Source organism: Gorilla gorilla, chromosome 20 (genome assembly GCF_029281585.2).
Source record: "Gorilla gorilla gorilla isolate KB3781 chromosome 20, NHGRI_mGorGor1-v2.1_pri, whole genome shotgun sequence".
Classification (NCBI taxonomy): Eukaryota; Metazoa; Chordata; class Mammalia; order Primates; family Hominidae; genus Gorilla; species Gorilla gorilla.
This window is the reverse complement of record NC_073244.2, coordinates 21,496,205-21,518,842: the sequence shown is the minus strand read 5'-3', so window position 1 is coordinate 21,518,842 and position 22,638 is coordinate 21,496,205. Positions and strand designations below refer to the sequence as shown.

General features: G+C 45.4%; 1 protein-coding gene across 1 annotated transcript; it reads right to left on the bottom strand.

Annotated features, from left to right (window-relative positions):
- Nucleotides 1–1,157: 1,157 nt before the first annotated feature.
- Nucleotides 1,158–2,225, bottom strand: OR1I1 (olfactory receptor family 1 subfamily I member 1). The gene has a single exon (XM_004060190.4). The coding sequence runs from the start codon at nucleotides 2,223–2,225 to the stop codon at nucleotides 1,158–1,160; it is 1,068 nt and encodes a 355-aa protein (XP_004060238.2).
- Nucleotides 2,226–22,638: the final 20,413 nt, after the last annotated feature.

Here is a 22,638-nt window from a genome sequence, read left to right as displayed (position 1 = left end):
CCAGGAGGCTGAGGCTTGCTGGCTGACTAAGCGAACAGCAGGTGAGCTAATCTCACTTGCAAATATTTTCAAAGTTCTTCCACAACACTTAGGAAACACTGGCTAATACATGGGCTGTCTGTATCTATCTATCTATCTATCTATCTATCTATCTATCTATCTATCTACCTCCTCTATCTCTATCTATCCATCCATCTATCATCTGTCTATCTGTTGATCGATTGATCAATCGATCGACTGACCTACCTACCTACTTATCTCATCTATCTATCTATCTATCTATCTATCTATCTATCTATCATCTATCTACTTATATCATCTATCTATCATTCAATCATCTATCTGTCTGTCAATAGATAGATCTATCGATCGGTTGACCTACCTACCTACCTACCTACCTACCTACCTATCTATCCTATCTATCTATGTATCTATCTGTATATCTATCTATCTCTCTCTCTCTCTATCTATCTATCTATCTATATATCTATCTATCTATCTATCTATCTATCTATCTATCTATCTATCTATCTATCTACATATCTTATCTATCCACCCTATCTACCTATCTTATCTTATCCTATCTATCTATCTATCTATCTATCTATCTATCTATCTATCTACCTACCTATGAGTGACAGATCTTGCTCAGTTTCCCAAACTGCTGAAGTGCAGTGGTGCAGTCATAGCTCACTGCAACCTTGAACTCCTGGGCTCAAATGATCCGCCTGCCTCAGCCTCCTGATTAGCTGAGACTACAGGCGTATACCACCATGTCTTGCTAAAGTGATTTTTTGTGTGTGTGTGGAGATAGGGTCTCTGTATGTTGCCCAGGCTGGTCTCAAACTCCTGGCCTCAAGTGATCCTTCCACCTTGGCCTCCCACAATGCTGTGATCACAGTCTTGAGCCTCCACACCTGGCCTTTGTCAATACTAAAATGAGTGTAGCTACGTCTCTTGTTTTCAACTACTCTTATCCACATAGCAATCCTAAAAGCCTGATCCTCCAGGAGGGCTAATTTCAGGCCACTTTGATCCTTGCTATTCTGATCTTTTTGGGGAAGATAAATCCTGGGGAAAATGCACACCTTTCCTTTGGGTGCTCATACACTTTGTTCATCTCTTTATGACACATTATCACGTTGTACTGGAAGGATTTATTCCATGTCTCTGTTCCCAGCTAGACTCTGAACTCCTCCAGGGTAGGGGATGGGATGCATCTCTGTGTCCCTAGCACCCAACAGTGATCCTGGAACATGATAAACATCCAATAACTGTTCTGGCCTAGGACAGGGGCTGGCCACTTTGCCGATGAGCTTCCCCAGGGCTGCCTTCATGTCCTTGTTCTGTAGGCTGTAGATAAAGGGGTTGAGCATGGGGATGACCACTCCACACATTAGGGCGGCCGCCTTGTCCTTCTGGGAGGAGCTGGGGGATGTGGGCTCTAAGTACACAGCAAAGATGGTCCCATAGGACAGTGATACCACAGTGAGGTGTGAGCCACAGGTGGAGAAGGCTTTCCACTTGCCCCGAGTAGAAAGGATCTTAAAGACTGTCCAGAAAATGCGGATGTACGAGAGAAGGATGCAGGAGAGTGGGCTGGTGCCCATGACAATGCCAAAAGCAAAGATCACCAGCTCGTTGGTGTGCGTGTCTGAGCAGGAGAGCTTCAACAGGGGCATGAGGTCACAGAAGAAGTGGGAGATTTCAGAGCCGGCACAGAAGGTCAGTTGAGCCATGAGGCAGGTGTGTATGAGAGACTGGAGGTTGGTGATCATCCATGATGCTCCCAGCAGCAGCCCACAGACATGGGGACACATGGGAACCAAGTAATGGAGTGGGTGGACAATGGCCATGAAGCGGTCGATGGCCATTACTGCCAGGAGAAAGCTGTCCATGGTCCCGAACAGGTGGAAGGCATGCATCTGGGTGAGGCAGCCCACAAAGGGGATGGCTCTGCTCTGAGTCTGGATGTTCGCTAGCATCTTGGGGACGGTGGTGGAGGATAATAGGGTGTCAATGAGTGAGAGGTTGAAGAGAAAGAAGTACATGGGTGTGTGGAGGTGAGAGTCCGTGATGATGGCCAGGATAATGAGGGCATTTCCAATGATGGTGACCAGGTATGTGGAGAGGAACATTGTGAAGAGGAGGGTCTGATGCTCTGGCTTTTCTGAGAGTCCCTGGAGGAAGAATTCTGAGATTTTGGTTTGGTTTTCTGGTTCCATGTATGGTCTGTGACTAGTGGGAACAAAAAGGGAGAAAAACCACACAGAACCAGGTGTCAGAGATGCCATTCTGGTCCCAGCTTCCCACGGAAACCTATACTGTTCTGTGAAAATTCCATCAAATCCATCAAATTCCTTTGTGTTCAGTTATCCTCAAGCCATCTTCAGTGGGCTTCTGTTGCTCCTCAAGCCAAGTCACTCATGCCTGAGACAGTCAGGGTCTCAAGGATCTAACGGAGTCGCTCATAGTCAACTTGGATGTTCTCTGTAAACACTTTTGCTTCCTTCAGTGGAGCAAAGCTTCATAGAAAACAAAACCAAGTGGCTCACGCCTGTAATCCCAGCACTTTGGGAGGCTGAGGCGGGCAGATTGCTTGAGGTCAGGAGTTTGAGACCAGCCTGGCCAACATGGTGAATCCCTGTCTCTACTAAAAATACAAAAAAATTAGTCAGGCGTGGTCGTGGGCGCCTGTAATCCCAGCTACTCTAGAGGCTGGGGCAGGTGAATAGCTTGAACCCGGGAGGCAAAGTTTGCAGTGAGCCGAGATTGTGCCACTGCACTCTAGCCTGGGCTATAGAGCAAGATTCTGTCTCAAACAAAAAACAAAAAACAAAAATAAAAAAAGAAAATCAAGCAGACTCAAACCTCAACAAAAACTCTATACAGTAAAGGGAACCTGACTATCTTCTGTTTTTCCTTCTCTTCCTTTCCTGTGTTCTCTCCCTGTTTTCTTTTTCCTTTTTCTTTTTTTGAGACAGAGTCTTGCTCTGTCACCCAGGCTGGAGTTCAGTGGCACGATCTCAGCTCACTACAACCTCTGCCTCCTGGGTTCAAGTGATTCTCGTGCCTCAGCCTCCCAAGTAGCAGGGATTACAGGCACGCACCACCATGCCTGGCTAATTTTTGTACTTTTAGTATAGACGGGCTTTCACCATGTTGGCCAGGCTGGTCTCAACTCCTGACCTCAAGTGATCTACCCGCCTTGGACTCCCAAGGTGCTGGGATTACAGGCATGAGGCACTGCGCCTGGCCATCTCCCTCTTTTCTTTCCTCCCCCCACCCTCCTTCCCCTTCATCCTTCCACCAACAATATGTAATTTTTAACATCAGTTTTGTGTTAAAAACCGATGAATGGACAAAGAAAATGAGGTAGGAATATATAATGGAATACTATTTATTCAGCCATGGAAAAAAGAGGAAATTCTATCATTTGCAACCATATAGATGAAGCTGAAGGACATTCTGTTACATAAAATAGCCAGGTACGGAAAGACAGATACCACATGGTCTCACTTATATGTGGAATTTAAAATGGCCAATCTCATAGAAGCAGAGTAGAATGGTGGCTACCAGGGGCTGGGGGAGGGAGGTGGGTGTTAGGGAGATATTGATCAAAGAATACAAAATTTCAATTAGATGGGAGGCATAAATCAAGAGATCTATTGTACAGCATAGTGACTATAGTTAATAACAATGCATTGTATACCAGAGAAACTCAGAGTCAATTTTATGTTCTCACCACCAAGAAATGATAGGTACAGATGTTCTGAGGCTGATAATGGGTTCATACATTGAAAATGTCATAAGTCAGGCCTGGCGTGGTGGCTCATGCTTATAATCCCAGCACTTTGGGAGGCCGAGGCAGGGGGATCACCTGAGGTCAGGAGTTTGAGAGGTCAGCCTGGCCAACAAGGTGAAACCCCGTCTCTACTGAAAATACAAAATTAGCTAGGCGTTGTGGTGCATGCCTGTAATCCCAGCTACTTGGGAGGCTGAGGCAGGAGAATCGCTTGAACCCGGGAGGCAGAAGTTGCAGTGGGCTGAGATTGAGCCACTGTACTCCAGCCTTGGCAACAAGAGCGAAACTCTGTCTCAAAAAAAAAAAAAAATATATATATATATATATAAAAGTAAAAAATGCATTGAACATACCTAACCTACCAAACATCACAGCTTAGCCTAGCCCACCTTAAATGTGCTCAGAACACTTACGTTAGCCTACAGTTAGGCAAAATCATCTAATACAAGATCTATTTAATTTAATTTAATTTATTTTGAGACAGGGTCTCACTCTGTCACCCAGGCTGCAGTGCGGTGGCACAATCACGGCTCACTGCAGCCTATACCTCCTGCGCTCAGGTGTTCCTCCCACCTCAGCCTTCCTAGTAGCTGGGACAGGTGTTTTTATTTTGCCCTCAGCAATAATGATATCTGTAATGGGTTAAACCTTCTTAGGAGCCAGTTTCTTTCTTTTTTCCCCCCAGCTATTGGCTGCTCAGCATGATTTTTATTTTATTTAATTTTATAATTTTATTTTAAGTTCCAGGATACATGTGCAGGACATGCAGGTTTGTTACATAGGTAAACATGTGCCATAGTGGTTTGCTGTACCCACCAAGCCATCACCTCGGTATTAAGCCCAGCATGCATTAGCTATTTATCCTGATGAGGAGCCAGTTTCTTTCTTTCTTTTCTTTTTTGAGATGGAGTCTTACTCTGTCACCCAGGCTGGAGTGCAGTGGCGCGATCTTGGCTCACTGCAACCTCCGCCTCCTGGGTTCAAGCGATTCTCCTGCCTCAGCCTCCTGAGTAGCTGGGATGACAGGCGAGCACCATCACGCATGGCTAATTTTTGTATTTTTAGTAGAGATGGGGTTTCACCATATCTGTCAGACTGGTCTTGAACTCCTGACCTCATCATCTGCCTGGCTTGATCTCTCAAAGTGCTGGGATTACAGGCGTGAGCCACCGCGGCCAGCCAGGAGCCAGTTTTTTAATGCACAGGTTTTACAATGACTCCCACAGGGAGATTGTGTTAGCTACAATTTACAGTGAGCAGACTGGGGCTGAGCGAGCTGCCAGGGGCACTCAGCTTGCAAGTGCCTGATCTCGCCTTTGAATTTAGACTTATTTTCACTCTCTCATACCCCACTGCCCCCCTAAGAATGGCCACTCTCACCTCTTTATGAGGCATTTCGAAGCTAAATTCTGTGCTGTCAACACGTGCAAGGGAAAAATATTCAATTACAAGCATTTACACATGTTTCTTTTCGAGACAGTGTCTCACTCTGTCACCCAGGCTAGAGTACAGTGGCACGATCTCGGCTCACTGCAACATCCGTCTCCTGGGTTCAAGTGATTCTTGTGCCTCAGCCACCCGAATAGCTGGGATTACAGGTGTGCATCACCACACCCGATTAATTTTTGTATTTTTAGTAGAGACGGGGTTTCGCCTCTACTAAGCCTGTTGGCCAGGCTGGTCTTGAACTCCTGACCCGGTGATCCTCCCGCCTTGGCCTCCCAAAGTACTGAGATTACAGGCGTGAGCCCAGTAATCTCATCATTTCAGCGCCCAGCCGATGAAAGGGGTTTTTAGGAAGGTTAGCAGCATAATCTCCTTGGTAACCCCAAGAGGCCTTCAGCAAAGCCCTATGTTAACTTTTTGAGGCTTTTTAGTGTTGGACTTGAGGTTTTTGCAATGCAATGCTTGGTTTTCTCTAGGCTGGATAGAATACTGCGATTCCCTTCCTGGCAACATATTTGTAACAGTCCTCAGTTGTTGACTTGGGTTGCATAGAGCAGCGGTTCTCAACCTTGAGCACGCTTCAGGGTCACCTGGAGGGCTTGTTAAAACACAAAAAGTGGGCCAGGCATGGTGGCTCACACCTGTAATCCCAGCACTTTGGGAGGCTGAAGTGGGAGAATTGCTTGAGGCCAGGAGTTCAAGACCAGCCTGGCAAACAAAGTGAGGCCACCCCACCCCCCATCCCGCCCTGGATCTACAAAAAATAAAACAATTTTCTGGGCATGGTGGCATGCATCCATAGTCCCAGCTACTCAGAAGGCTGAGGTGGGAGAATCCCTTGAGTCCAGGAGTTAGAGACCAACCTGGGCAACATAGTGAGACCCCCATCTCTACAAAATAAAAAATTAGCTGAGCATGGTGGCACACACCTGTTAGTCCCAGCTGCTTGGGGGGCCAAGGTAGGAGGACCTCTTGAGCCCGGGAGTGTGAGACCATCCTGGGCAACATAGGAAGATCCCTGCCTCTACAAAAATAAAATTAGCCAGGCATGGTGGTATGTGTCTGTTATCCCAGGTACTCGGGAGGCTGAGGAGGGAGGATCACTTGAGCTTTGGAGGTCGAGGCTGCGATGAGCTATGATAATGCCACTGCACTCCAGACTGGGCAACAGAGCGAGACCCTGTCTCAGAAACAGAAAGAACAAACAAACAAACAAACAAAACAATCCCCCCTGCCCCCTCCCCCCGCTCCCAAACTCATCGTACACAAAAAGCTAAGCCCTTTCCCTGAAATGTCTGGTGTAAGAACCAGCACTTCTAGACAGTTTCCAGAGGATTCTGGTGCTTCTAGCCCAGGGACCACACTTGGGGAGCTGCTGCATTGGAGAAACTTGTTTCTCAAGACCTCTCCTATATGTGCAGGTGTCCTGCAGCTGCAGACCCTCAGCGCTTTTCCTCCACATATCCTGCCACAGAGGGTCTGCCGTCTGCGTGCTTTGTCCACTCAGAGAGTCTAGACTTGGTCTCAGTCTCTTCTCTCTCTCTCGGCCTCCAGGAAGGAGACAGATTCCTCTCCCACAACCCTCCACCCCCACCCTCAGCTCAATCCCTTCCCCATCCCTCACCTGCTCACCAGGATGGCATCACCAAGGGGAGGGTCCCGGGAAGCCTCCTTCTCCACCAACTGCTAGAGGATCCCGAGGTCAGCACTAAACCCCTAGGAAGGGCATGGGGGCTACTCACCTGTGATCGCTGGGGTTAGCCTGATGTCTATGGGAAGGATTCATATGTGTACCCCCCCGCCCCCAGACTCTGCAGGTGAGTGGGGGAGCCAGGGGAACAGCAGGGTATTTATAGTCTGGGGACTCTAGGAGACTTCGTCCCCATAGCTCCTTGTTAAGGAAGCGGATGCTAATTATTTTGTTTCTCCTCTGCCACATGTGACCTGTTTTTTGGAGATGGGTGTGCTTTGGGATCATGGAGTGGGTAAGAAGAGGAAACAGTGACTAGGGATTCACTCTCACTAGGACATCTCCCTACGGTCTCCTTCCAGCTCAGGCTGAGCTTCATGGAAGCTCCCAGGCAGAGAGGTCTGGGGGGGTCCCAGACTCCAGTAGGGCACTCAGATGCCTGAATCTGAGAGGTCCTTTCATTCATTGCATTATGGAAGAAACTGGCTCATTAAGGAAAGCTCCGAAGAGTATCAATCAATCAATAAATCGGTATTACATAAATAAATTTATCAAACACTTTTTTTTGAGATGGAGTGTCACTCTTTCACCCAGCCTGGAGCACAGTGGAGCAATCTCGGCTCACTGCAACCTCCACCTCCTGGGTTCTAGCAATTCTCCCTCCTCAGCCTCTTGAGTAGCTGGAATTACTGGTGCCCACCACCATGCCCAGCTAGTCTTTGTGTTTTTAGTAGAGACAGGGTTTCACCATGTTGGAAAGACTGATCTCAAACCTCAAGTGATCTGCCCTCCTCGGTCTCCCAAAGTGCTGGGATTACAGGCGTGAGCCACTGCACCCGGCCTATCAAACACTTCTTGATCACCTGCTTGGCACTGGAGTTGGACACAGTGGCTCATGACTATAATCCTAGCTATTTGGGAGGCCAAGGTTGGACAATCCCTTGAGCCTAGAAGTTTGAGACCAGCTTGGGCAACACAGCAAGACCTTATATCTACAAAAAACTTTAAAAAATTAGCCAGGATTGGTGGCACATGCCCGTGGTCCCAGTTACCCAGGAGGCTGAGGTGGGAGGATCACTTGAGCCCTGGAGGTCGAGGCTGCAGTGAGCTGTGACTGCACCACTGCATTCCAACCTGGGCAACAGAGTGAGACCCTGTCTCTTAAAAAAAACATCCTTCCTATCAGCCACACAGGGTGTGTGTAGGATACTTGTTGAAATTCTCCTAGGGGCTTTAGTAAATATTAGAATTACTTTCCCTAATAATATTGGCTGTTGGACTGTTGGCTCTTGGATCGTAACTCTGTGGGGAGGTCAGCTTCAAAGCAAGAACAAGGCAGACCAACTTCGCGTTGGACATATGGGGATATGAGTAGGTGCCAATCCCACTGTCATTATTTTTTTAAAATTAAAATTATTTTCAGAGGCTGGGCATGGTGGTTCACACCTGTAATCCTAGCACTTTGGGAGGCCAAGGCAGATGGATCAATTTAGCTCAGGAGTTTGAGACCAGCCCGGCCAACATGGTGAAACCCTGTCTCTACTAAAAATACAAAATTAGCTGGACGTGCCTATAGTCCCAGCTACTCAGGAGGCTGAGGTGGGAGGATCCCTTGAGCCCGGGAAGTGAAGTTTGCAGCAAGTTGAGATCATGCCACTGCACTCCAGCCTGGGTGACAGAGTGAGACCTTGTCTCAAAAAAAAAAAAAAAAAATCAATTTGAGCCCAAAGGTTGGGGAAAAACCCAGCTAAAAAGTCCATAAGGTGGCCAGACATGGTGGCTCACACCTGTAATCCCAGCACTTTGGGAGGCTGAGGTGGGCAGATCACTTGAGGTCAGGAGTTCGAGACCAGCCTGGGAAAAATGGTGAAACCCAGTCTCTACTAAAAGTACAAAAATTAGCTGGGCGTGGTGGGTGGGCATCTGTAATCCTAGCTACTTGGGAGGCTGAGGCAGAAGAATCACTTGAACCTGGGAGGCGAAGATTGCAGTGAGCCGAGATTGCGCCACTGCACTCCAGCCTGGGTGACAGAGCAAGACTCCATGTCAAAAAAAAAAAAAAAAAAAAAAAAAAAAAACAGTCCCACTGGGTGAACAAACTTTTGCCACTGTCCGTGGTTCTGAAAAAAAATTATTTTGCCCAAAGCCATGGTAGGTAGGACATTGGTGTCTCCCATCCGAACTCTCCTGGGAATTCTGAAACCAGTTATAGAAGGAAGAGTGAAGAGAGATAAGGAGGAATAAAAGATATATTCAGGAAGAAAAAAGCCTTTCTTTTTGATATGACTCTATAGAAAATGTTATCAAAAATAACATTTCTCCCCCTGGGAAATTGGTATGAGGCAGGGCCAGTTATACACTCCCAGAGTCCAGTTTTCTAGTCATGTTGGTTTGGAGTCCAATGCTGATTGCTTTGGGAAAATCTTAAGAGTCTTTATGTGGCAACAAGTCTGGTACCAGGAAACCATCAATGAGCATTGGGAGGGAGGAAGAAGGGGGTGGTCTACTTCATTCTATCCTCTCTAGGAGTGAAGTCCAGATTTCTTCTCTCAGCATTTTGGGCTTCAGCCACTCTCCACCCATTCTTCCAAGCACGAATGCTTTTTTAAAAATCCAACATCTCAAAGGTTTTTATATAGTCCCTGATTTTCTTCCTTGATTAGAATCTAGGAGAGATGGGGATTCCTGAATTCTGGCAAGGGTCAAGGGCTCCTGATGTGGCAGTGGTCAAGTAGAACAGACAGTCTTTTAAATTTTTATATGTACTTAGTTATTTATTATTTTACTTTAAGTTCTGGGATACATGTGCTGAAAGTGCAGGTTTGTTACATAAGTATACATGTGCCATGGTGGTTTGCTGCACCTATCAATCCATCATCTAGGTTTTAAGCCCTGTGTGCATTAGATATTTGTCCTAATGCCCTTCCTTCCTTTGCCCCCCACCACCTGACAGGCCACGGTGTGTGATGTTCCCTTCCCTGTGTCCATGTGTTCTCATTGTTCAACTCCCACTTATGAGTGAGAACATGTGGTGTTTGGTTTTCTGTTCCTGTGTTAGTTTGCTGAGAATGATGGTTTCCAGCTTCATCCATGTTCCTGCAAAGGACATGAACTCATTGTTTTTTATGGCTGGAGGGTATTCCATGGTGTGTATGTGCCACATTTTCTTTATCCAGTCTATCACTGATGGGCATTTGGGTTGGTTCTAAGTCTTTGCTATTGTGAATAGTGCTGCAATAAACATACATGTTCATGGGTCTTTAGAGCAGAATAAATAGCAGAATCCTATTTATTTATTTTTTGATAGAGTTTTTTCAAAATATTATTATGTTTTTATGTTCCAGGGTACATGTGCAGGATGTGCAGATTTGTTACACAGGTAAATGTGTATCATGGTGGTTTGCTGTACCCATCAACCCATCACCTAGGTATTGAGCCCAGCATACATTAGCTCTTTTCCTTAATGCTCTCCCCACCCTGCCTTCCCCTAACAGGCCCCAGTGAGTGTTCTTCCCCTCCCTGTGTCCATGTGCTCTCATTGTTCAGCCCCCACTTATAAGTGAGAACATGTGGTGTTTGGTTTATTTATTTTTGAGACGGTCCTGCTCTGTCACCCAGGCTGTGAGTGCCATCATAGCTCACTGCAGCCTTGAACTCCTGAGCTCAGGTGATCCTCCCACCTCAGCCTCCCAAGTGGCTAGGACTACAGGTGTGTGCCACCATGACAGACTAATTAAAATTTTTTTTGGTAGAAATGAGGTCTTGCTATGTTGTCCAGGCTGGTCTAGACCTCCTTTCTCAGCTTCCCACATTGCTGGGATTACAGGCATGAGCCACTGTGCCCAGGGGAACTGATAGTCTTGATTTGGGTTCAAAACAGGCTCTAATCATAAAGCACTTGGGCACAGATGGTTTATTTGGCCCCAGAAGTGGGGAAAATGAAGCAGGAAATAAAGTACATTAATAAACACATTATATTCCGTGTGTAGGAAACAGGGCTCCATCCTGCTGGGGGAACTCTCTGGGGTATCACATAGACCGCACCTTCAGAATTATTCCATTGAGGGAAGAGGTATGTGGGTATTTACCATTGACTCCTTTATTTGTTGAGGGTGGTACTTGGGGATGTTAAATCCCGTGCTGAGCACACTTCCACGGTGCTGGAGAAGATGTCCAGACAGCAAAGACAGAAGTAGCGGGGCTTCCACCAGCACATGTGAAATTGCCCACTGCTGCTGTAAGGTGAAATCAGAGGTGAGCCAAGGGGCTATGGGTTGAGGCATCTTCAGCATCTGCTCGGGGACCTGCTCTTAGGTGAGGAAAAGTGTGAGGTTTATTTATTTATTTTTGCTCTGTCTCCCAGGCTGGAGTGCAGAGGTGCGATCTCCACTCACTGCAACCTCCGCTTCCCAGGTTCAAGCAAGCCTCCTGTCTCAGCCTCTTGAGTAGCTGGGATTACAGGTGCGTGCTAATTTTTAATTTTTGTATTTTTAGTAGGGACGGGGTTTCACCATGTTGGCCAGGCTGGTCTTGAACTCCTGACCTCAAGTGATCCACCCACCTCAGCCTCCCAAAGTGCTGGGATTACAGGCATGAGCCACTGCGCCCGGCCTCATTGTGGTTTGATTTTCATTTCCCTGATGATTAGTGATGTGCATTTTTTCATACATCTCTTGGCTTTTTGCATGTCATTGGATAAATTTCTATTCAAGTTTTTAATCGATTTTGCAATCGAGTTGTTTCTTGGCTGTGGAGTTGTAGGAGTTTATTTTATATTTTGGTTATTAACCCTTTATCATTTATATGGTTTGCAAAGGGTGGGTGTTTCCTCCTCTCTCTTCCCATCCTCATTTCAATTAGGCTTCTTTTAGGAACATCCTTTCCATTTCAAGTCTCTCTAATTGGATACTATATTATTTTCTTAGGTCTTCTGTAATAAAATAACATGAACTAGGGCAGGGGTCCCAACCCCAAGGCCATGGACTGGTACTGGTCTGTGGCCTGTTAGGGACTGGGCCACACAGCAGGAGGTGAGCAATGGGGCAGGTGAACAAATCTTCATCTGTATTTATTTATTTATTTATTTATTTTTGAGATGGAGTCTCACTCTGTCACCCAGGCTGGAGTGCAATGGTGCTATCTCAGCTCACCACAACCTCTGCCTCCTGGGTTTAAATGACTCTCCTGCTTCAGCCTCCTTAGTAGCTGAGATTACAGGTGTCCACCACCATGACCAGCTAATTTTTGTATTTTTAGTAGAGATGGGGTTTCACCATGTTAGTCAGACTGGTCTCTAACTGCTGACCTCAGGCGATCCGCCCGCCTTGGCCTCCCAAAGTGCTGGGATTACAGGCGTGAGCCCCTGTGCCTGGCCTGTATTGCCTATTTCAGGATAGCTAGAAAATGGAGGATCTTGAATGTAACTACCACAAAGAAATGATAAAGATTTGGGTGATGGACATGCTCACTATCCTGATTTGATCATTATGCAATGTACATATGTATTAAGACATCACAGGTACCCATAAACATGTACAATTATTATGTGCTGATTATAAACGGAATTAAAAAATGCATTTAGTGTATGCTAAGTGTACAGTAGCAACACATTCACTCATCACTCTGTCGCTAGCTCACTCAGGGCAGCTTCCAGTGCTGCAAGCCTGGGAAGCGCTCTATATAGATATATCATTTTTTGTTTTATATCTTATGTTTACCATATTTTTTTTTTTTTGAGATGGAATCTCACTCTGTCGCCCAGGCTGGAGTGCAGTGGCGCGATCTTAGCTCACTGCAACCTCCGCCTCCCAGGTTCAAGCGATTCTCCTGCCTCAGCCTCCCAAGTAGTTGGGACTACAGATGTGTGCCACCACGCCCAGCTAATTTTTGTATTTTTAGTAGAGATGGGGTTTCACCATATTGGTCAGGCTGGTCTTGAACTCTTGACCTCATGATCCACCCCCCTCGGCCTCCCAAAGTGTTGGAATTACAGGCGTGAGCCACTGCGCAAGGCCTACTGTACCTTTTCTATGTTTAGATACACAAATGCTTACTGTTGTGTTACAGTTACCTACAGTATTCAGCACAGTAGCATGCTGTACAGATTTATAGTCTAGGAGCAACAGACTAGAACGTATAGCCCTGGTGTGTAGTAGGTTATACCATTTAGGTTTATGTAAGCTCACTCTAGGTTACTGGCACTATGATGAAATTGCCTAATGAAGCATTTCTCAGAAAGAATCCCTGTCATTAAGTGACACATGACTGTATATGTTTCTCTGAAACCTACTTATTTATCCATTTTTTAAAAAACTTGGCAGCACGTACATCATGGAATTCCTCCAGGCGAATAGATAGATATCTAACTCATTATTTTTAATAGCTACCTAATGGCTCATGATAGGAGTGTACTCTGATTATCCAACCCTTCCACCATTGAGGGCACACAGGTTATTTATAGTTTGTTTTTTGTTGCTACTACAAATAATCCCTTGATAAATATCATTCTATAGGGTGGATTCCCAGTGTGGAATTTCAACTAGGTATTGTTCTAGTAACTTCCCCCAAATGCAATAATAAATCACATTCCCACGAACAACACACAGGTGTGCCCTTTTCAACACATAGTTGCAAGCACTGGGTTTCATTGCATTATTAGTTTTTGAATGATCGCCAGTCAGATGAGTGAAAACTAGTAAGTCATCGTTACTCTCATTTTCTTTTTTTTTTTTAAATATATATATTTTTATTATACTTTAAGTTCTAGGGTATTCATTTCCCTGGCTGATAGTGAAGTTGACCTCTGTTTCTTTTTCTTTTTTCTTTTTTAACTTCACTAGCAGGAAAGACCTCTTTTCATTATTTTATTTTATTTTCAGATGGAGTCTCACTCTGTCACCTAGGCTGGAGTGCAGTGGTGCGATTTTGGCTCACTGCAACCTCCGCCTCCCAGGTTCAAGCGATTTTCCTGCCTCAACCTCCTGAGTAGCTGGGATTACAGGCACGTGCCACTAGGCCCAGCTAATTTTTGTATTTTTGGTAGAGACAGGGTTTCGCCATGTTGGCCAGGCTGGTCTCGAACATCTGACCTCAAGTGATCCACCCACCTCAGCCTCCCAAAGTGCTGGGATTACAGTCGTGAGCCACTGGGTCTGGCCTGTTTATTTTAATTTTTTAAAGAGCTTCTCACCCGTGGCTGCCCATTTCAAAGATTATCTGCATATTTGGACACATTTAGGTTATTTGTGTCTTATTTGCAGAAGATCTTTGTATTTTATGTGTATTGACCTTTTAGTTGTAACAACTGTTATCTGGCCCAGGACTTGTACAAAATATCATTAACCCTGACACATCTGCATGCTTGAACTGGTCTCTAGACCCCAGTACTTCAACCCTTGCTGCCTACTGGAATCACTGGGGCAGCTAGGGTTGATATTGTTGAAGCCTGGTGGCAGGGCCCAACTCCCCAAGATTTAGCTTTCAATGGGTTGGGACACAGAAATCAGGATATTTTTATCACAGTAAGATTCACATAATATAAAAGTCATCATTTAAACCGTTTTAAAGTGTACAATTCAGTAGCATTTAGTGCATTCACAAGGTTGTACAACCCCACCTCTATCTAGTTCTAGAACACTTTCACCCCCTCAAAAGGAGACTCTATCCCCATGAGCAGTCACTCCCCATTCCCACTCCCTAGCCCATGGCTACCTCTAACCTACTTTCTACGTCTGTGGATTTATCTATTCTGGACACTCATGCAAATGGAATTATGCACTATGAGGCCCTCTTTGTCTGGCTTCTTTCACTCAGCATCATGCTTTCTTTTCTCTTTCTTTTCATTTTCTTTTTTGAGACAGGGTCTTTCTCTGTTGCCCAGGCTGGAGTGCAGTGGTGTGATCATGGCTCACTGCAACCTCCACTTCCAGGCATCAAGTAATCCTCCCACCTCAGCCTCCTTAGTAGCTGGGACTAAGACGCACACCATCACGCCAGGCTAATTTTTGCATGTTTTGTAGCGACGTGGTTTCATCATGTTGCCCAGGTTGGTCTTGAACTTCTGAGCTCAAGTGATCCTCCTGCCTCAGCCTCCCAAAGTGCTGGGATTACAGGCATGAGCCACTGAGGCAGGCCTGTTTTCAATGTTTATCCACATTGTAGCATGAATCGGTACTGCATTCTAATTTTTTTGTTTTTGTTCTTGTTTCTTTTTGAGGCAGAGTTCTGCTCTGTCACCCAGGGTGGAAGGCAGTGGCGCGATCTCGTCTCACTGCAACCTCCACCTCCCAGGTTCAAGTGATTCTCTTGACTCAGCCTCCCGAATAGCTGGGATTACAGGCACACACCACCATGCCCGGCTAATATGTTTGTATTTTTTAGTAGAGAAAGGGTTTCGTCGTGTTGGCCAGGCTGGTCTTGAACTCCTGACCTCAGGTGATCTGCCTGCCTCAACCTCCCAAAGTGCTGGGACTACAGGCATGAGCCACCACACCTGGCTGGTACTGCATTCTTTTTATGGATGCATAATATTCTGGTGTATGCATATGCCACATTTTCTTTATCCATTCATCTGTTAGTGGACTTTTGAATTGTTTCCACTGTTTGGCTGTCTTGAATAATGCTGTGATGAACGTTTGAGTACAAGCTTTTCTTTGAACACCTGTTTTCAATTCTTTTGGTTATATTCCTTGGAGCAAAGTGGCTGGATCATATACTAATTTTATGTTTAGCTCATCGGGAAACTGCCAAGCTGTTTTCCATAGCAGCCACACTATTTTACATTTCTGTGACATCAGGAGGGTTTTTTAAATTATTTTGTTTTATTTTATTTTTTGAATTAGGCTCTTATTCTGTTGCCTAGACTACTGGAGTGCAGTGGCACGATCATATCTCACTGCAGCCTTGAATTCCGGGGCTCAAGTGATCCTCCTGCCTCAGCCTCCCAAGTAGCTGGGATAGCAGGTGTGAGCCATCACACCTAGCTAAGGTTTAAATGTTTTGTAGAGATGGGATTTGCTGGTGTTGCCCAGCTTCCCCTCCCCTCCCCTCCCCTCCCCTCCCCTCCCCTCCCCTCCCCTCCCCTCTCTCCCTCCCTCCCTCCCTCCCTCCCTCCCTTCCTTCCTTCCTTCCTTCCTTCCTTCCTTCCTTCCTTCCTTCCTTCCTTCCTTCCTTCCTTTCTTCCCTCTTGACAGGGTCTCACTCTGTCCACCAAGCTGGAGTGCAGTGGCCTGATAATATTTCACTGCAGCCTCAAACTCCTGGGCTCAAGGGATTCTCTCACCTCAGCCTCCTGAGTACCTGGGACTACAGGTGTGCACCATCACTTTTGGCTTACATTTATTTATTAAGCCAGAGGCTACTCAGGTGACTTCTGAAGATTTGCCAAGTCCTGTTCATTGAACAGATACTGTGGGTCAGGGAAATCTTATTAAGATTTCATAGCAAGTCCTTTGTCCTAAGGAGATACGGCAGCTCTGGATTTACTTAGCATCCAATCAATAATCTTATCAAGAAATAAACTTATTTCCCAGTCCCAGGGTGAGTCTTGGGGATGCTTTGATTTATTTTCTCCTCATTTTTGGTTCTAGTGGAATTTTCTAGTTTGGAATTTGATCCCATCTTGACAGCCTCTTCAACTCAGAGCAAGAAAGACTCAGTTTTGAAACTCAGAATGATGAATTCAAGGGGTTCAAGTTCATCCCACATTTTGCCAAGGACCTTATCATCCAATTATCATTCACTGGTGTGAATATCCTGGTCACCCCTGTCTTTGAACTTGGACTTCCACCAGGAGTCATTTGGCAACATCAAGGAAAAATCCTGCTGTTGGCGGTGCCCTTGTGGCACCAATTGAGGCCTTCCCAATTAGTTAGATGCCTCCTGCTTGAGGACACAGGTGCATTGTCATTTAGTTCTACAGAGGCTCCAATCTTTCATCACTGTCACCTAATTTAAAAAATCACTGCCAGTAGGATTTTATAGAGGATAAAACGGTGCTTAGTGTACTATGTGTGGGGCTTCTTTTTTTTCCTTCAACTTTTATTTTAAGTTCTGGGGTACACGTGCAGGATGTGTAGGTTTGTTACATAGGTAAGCATGTGCCATGGTGGTTTGCTGCACAGATCATCCCATCACCTACATATTAAGCCCAGCATCCATTAGCTATTCTTTCTGATGCTCTCCCTCCTGCAACCCCCCTGACAGGCTCCAGTGTGTGTTGCTCCCCTGCCACTTTGTTCACGTGTTCTCATCATTCAGCTCCCACGTATAAGTGAGAATATGCAGTGTTTGGTTTTCTGTTCCTGCGTTAGTTTGCTGAGGATAATGGCTTGCAGCTCCATCCATGTCCTACAAAGGACATGATCTTGTTCTTTTTTATGGCTGCATAGTATTCCATGGTGTATATGTATCACATTTTCTTTATCAAGTCTATCACTGATGGGCATTTAGGCTGATTCCATGTCTTTGCTATTGTGAATAGCACTGCAATGAACACAATGCATGCATGTATCTATAATAGAAAGACTTATATTCCTCTGGATATATACCCAGTAATGGAATTGCTGGGGCAAGTTGTATCTCTGCTGCTAGGTTCTGAGGACTTACCTCATTGTCTTCCACAATGGTTGAACTAATTTACACTCCTGGTGTGGGGTTTCTTCCTGGGGCTCGAGAGAGAGAGAGAAGCTAAACAGATTTGAGTGTCTCCTGTTTACATGGCATGAGTCTGCATCAGGAAATTGCTACTGTGGTTCAGTGATCTATCGTCCTGGATTAAGATATTAGTCTTTTTTGGGAACATTGATCAAGGATACAAGAAAAATGGGCTGCTTAAGCAACAGTGAATCTCTTTGTGAGATTTTACAACCAGAGCCTTATTTGGTTGCTCTTGGAGAAGCTCGTTCCAGTGTTACTCAATTTTCAAGTAGTAACAATTTGATCTCATGGCCACTGATTTACCTTCTTTATTTATTTTAATCTATTTATTTATATATATTTTTGAGATGGAGTCTTGCTCTGTTGCCCAGGCTGGAGTGTAGTGGTGTGATCTCAGCTTACAGCAACTTCCGCCTCCTGGGTTTAAGCGATTCTCCTGTCTCAACCTCCTGAGTAGTTGGGACTACAGGTGTCCGCCACCACGCCTGGCTAATTTTTGTATTTTTAGTAGAGATGGGGTTTCACCATCTTGGCCAGTCTGTTCTTGAACTCCGGATCTTGTGATCCACTCGCCTTGGCCTCCCAAAGTGCTGGGATTACAGTTATGAGCCACCGCACCTGGCCTACCTTCCTTCTTTATTTATTTTTATTCTCATTGGAGTATGGTCAGGGAATATTTATGGCCTGTAAAGATGAGGAACCCCACGGAGAAACCATAAAGTTCCAATGGGATATATTCAAAATCTAAAAATATTAACTAAAGACGATTTAACTTAGAAATGATGAGTAGAAGAAAACAGTAATTTTTTTTTCCTGAGACAGGATCTCACTTTGTCCCCCAGGCTGAAGTGTGGTGGTATAATCACAGCTCACTGCAGCCTCGACTCCCAGGCTCAAGAGACCCTCCTGCCTCAGCCTCCCGAGTAGATGGTACCACAGGTGCACACCACCCAGCAAAATTTTTGCATTTTTGTTTTTTGCTGAGATGGGGGTCTCACTGTATTGCCCAGGCTGGTTTCAAACTCCTGGCCTCAAGCAATCCACCAGCCTCGGCCTCCCAAAATTCTCAGATTACAGGTGTGAGCCACTGCACCCAGCTGAAAGCAATAAAATTCTATACAGAATACACTGATTATACTTTATTATTATTTAGACATAGGGTTTCTCTCTGTCACCCAGGCTGGATCACAGTGGTGCCACAATGGCTCACTGCAGCCTCGACCTCCTGGGCTCAAGGAATCCTCTTGCCTCAGCACCCCCTGAATAGCTGGGACCACAGGCACAAGCCACCATATGGAGCTAATTCTTAAATTTTTTGTAGAAATGGGGTTTCAGTATGTTGCCCAGGCTGGTCTCAAAGCCCTGGCCTCAAACCATCCTCCAGCCTCGGCCTCCCAAAGCGCCAGGATTACAGGCGTGTGCTACTGTGCCTGGCCCTGCCTGGGTAAATCTTATGTGAACTGCCTGAGTCTCAGTCGTCTTATCAATAAAATGGAGTGACAATACTTGTACTGCAGAGTTAGAGGAATTAGAGATAACATGTGTAAAATGCCTGATACATATAATGTACTCAATAAATAGAATTCGTTACTACTATTTATTCCCACTCAAGAAAAGCTCTATTATGTGTGAATTCACAGATGAGCATGATAATCTGAAGGAAGCACACAATTTGGATTTAGTCCTTGGTTCAAATTTCAGCTCTATCACTTCCCAGCCATGAAATATTAAGCAAGCAGGTCCACTCCCCTGCAATTTGTTTCTTTGTGTATTTCTTTATTTCTTTCTTTATTTAAGACAGAGTCTCACTCTGTCGCCTAGGCTGGAGTGCAGTGGTGCGATCTCAGCTGACTGCAACCTCCACCTCCCGGGTTCAAGCGACTCTCCTGCCGCAGACCCCCGAGTAGCTGGGATTACAGGTGTGTGCCGCCTTACCCAGCTGATTTTTGTATTTTTAGTAGAGACGGGGTTTCACCATGTTGTCCATGCTAATCTTGACCTCCTGACCTCAGGTGATCTGTTGGCCTCGGCCTCTCAAAGTGCTGGGATTACAGGCATGAGCCACTGCGCCCAGCCTCATTGTATTTAAAACAGGGTTGGTCATGCCTACTTTATGGGGTTGTGGTGAGGGTTAAATGAAAATAATTAACACATGGAATGTGCTTAGGTCAGCTCCTGGCACAATGTATTTAAGATGTAGTAACATTATTATTATCCTGGAAGTAGAACTCTCTGAATCTCCATCTACAATTAAGTTTAGACTTAAATATCTGATATTACTGAAGTTCTGACTTATTCATATTACTTCCCCATGCAAAGTCTAGACCAGGGACCCCCAGCCTTTTTGGCACCAGGGACTGGTTTCAATTTTTCCACGGACCAAGAGTTGGGGGTTGTGGTTTCAGGATGAGTCAAGCACATGACATTTGTTGTGCATTCTGTCTCTATTATTATTACATTGTATAGATAATGAAGTAATGATACAACTCACCATCACGTAGAAGCAGTGGCAGCCCTGAGCTTGTTTTCCTGGAACAAGACGGTCCCATCTGGGGGTGTTGGGAGACAGTGATAGATCATCAGGCATTAGATTCTCATAAGGAGCTTACAACCTAGATCCTGCACATGCACAGTTCACAATAGGGTTCACGTTCCTATGAGAATCTGATGCTGCTGCGGATCTGACAGAAGGCAGAGCTCAGGTGGTAATGTGAGCGATGGGGAGTGGCTGTCAATACAGATGAAGCTTTGCTCATTCATCTGCTGCTCACCTCCTGCTGTGCAGCCTGGTTTCTAACAGTCCACAGACTAGTACTGGTCTTTGGCCCACGAAAAAACACCCAGGTTTTGATTGTTTACATCTTTATTCTATTTTATTATTTTTTTGAGACAGAGTCTCGGTTTGTCACCCAGGCTGGAGTGCAGTGGCGCGACCTCAGCTCACTGCAACCTCCGCCTCCTGGGTTCAAGGGATTCTCCTGCCTCAGCCTCCTGAATAGCTGGGATTACAGACACCATGCCTGGCTAATTTTTTTTTTTTTTTTTGTATTTTTAGTAGAGACAGGGTTTCACCACGTTGGTCAGGCTGGTCTGGAACTCTTGACCTGAGGTGATCTGCCCACCTTGCCTCCCAAAGTGCTGGGATTACAGGCATGAGCCACCATGTCCAGATGTTTACATCTTTATTCTAAAACCTCAGAGTTTCTCTCCTAAACACTTTGAGACCAGACTATGTTTTGTAGTAAAAATAGCCTGTGGAGTAAAGTAAATTTCTGTTGACATACAATTCAATCCAGGAGAAAATATAATAATCAGTTATTTTTTCCTAAATAAGGCATAATAACTTATTATTATCATGATACTAAACTACTGTGAGTACATTTTATATCATCAGAAAAGGGATGGTGGCCAGGAGCAGTGGCTCATGCCTATAATCCCAGAGCTTTGGGAGGCTGAGACAAGAGGATCGCTTGAAGCCAGGAGTTGGAGACCAGCTTGGGCAATAAGCAAGACTTTGTCTCTACTAATTTTTTTTTCTTTTGAGACAGTCTCACTCTGTCACCCAGGTTGGAGTGCAGTGGCACGATCTTGGCTCACTGCAACTCCACCTCCCAGGTTCAAACAATTCTCGTGCCTCAGCCTCCCAAGTAGCTGTGGTTACAGGTGTGCACCACCATGCCCGGCTAATTTTTTATTTTTAGTAGAGATGGGGTTTCATCAGTTCACCAGGCTGGCCTCGAACTCCTGACCTCAAGCGATCTTCCCACCTCAGCCTCCCAAAGTGCTAGGATTACAGGAGTGAGCCACCATGCCTGGCCTCTACTATTTTTTTTTTTTTTGAGACTGAGTCTCGCTGTCGTCCAGGCTGGAGTGCAGTGGCACGATCTCGGCTCACTGCAAGCTCTGCCTCCCAGGTTCACGCCATTCTCCTGCCTCAGCCACCCGAGTAGCTGGGACTACAGGTGCCTGCCACCACGCCCGGCTAATTTTTTTTGTATTTTTAGTAAAGACGGAGTTTCACTGTGTTAGCCAGGATGGTCACGATCTTCTGACCTTGTGATCTGCCTGCCTTGGCCTCCCAAAGTGCTGTGATTACAGGCGTGAGCCACTGCACCCAGCCTTTTTTTTTTTTTTTAGTTAGCTGGGATTGGTGGCACATGCCTATAGTCCCAGCTACTTGGGAGTCTGAGGTAGGAGGATCACTTGAGCCCAGGAGGTCAAGGCTGCAGTGAGCTATGATCGAGCCACAGCACTCCAGCCTGGATGACAAAGTGAGACTTTATCTCAAAAAAGTAATATAAATAAGAAAAGAAAGTACTCAGGCAGTGGGCAGTGGTTCCTCACCTAGGCTTCCCGTAGCATCATCTAGAGGAGTTTTCAAATATATTATTTGAATTTATTTTAGACTGGAATTTATTTTAGACTTCTTGAATGAGAATTTCTGGGCTCAGGAGTGTGACTATGATGTATACCCAGGATCAACAACCACAGTGCTTGAACTACCAAATGATCGAGCAATCCCACCCCTGGATATCTCCCCAAAGGAAAAGAAATCATTATTTCAAAAGGACACCTACACTTGTCTGCATATTGCAGCACTATTCACAAGAGCAAAGATGCGGAATTAACCTGTGTCCATCAGTGGATGACTGGATAAAGAAAATGTGGTGTATATACACAAGGGAATAATATTCAACCATAAAAAAGAATGAAATTATGTCATCTGCAGAAATACAGATGGAACTGGAGGCTGTTATTTTAAGTGAAACAAGTCAGACACAGAAAGACAAAAGCTGCATATTCTCACTCATAACTGGGAGCTGAACAATGTATATGGAAGCAGAGCTTGGAATGATGGACAATGGCATCTCAGAGGGGTGGGAGGGGGTGGTTGATGGGAGTTTGCTTGGTGGATCCAATGTGCATTGCTTTAGTGAGGGATGCACCGCAGGTCTGATTTCTCCACAGTGCAATATATCAATGTGGCTAAATTGCACTTGTACCCAATGAATACATACACTTTTTTTTTTTTGAGGTGGAG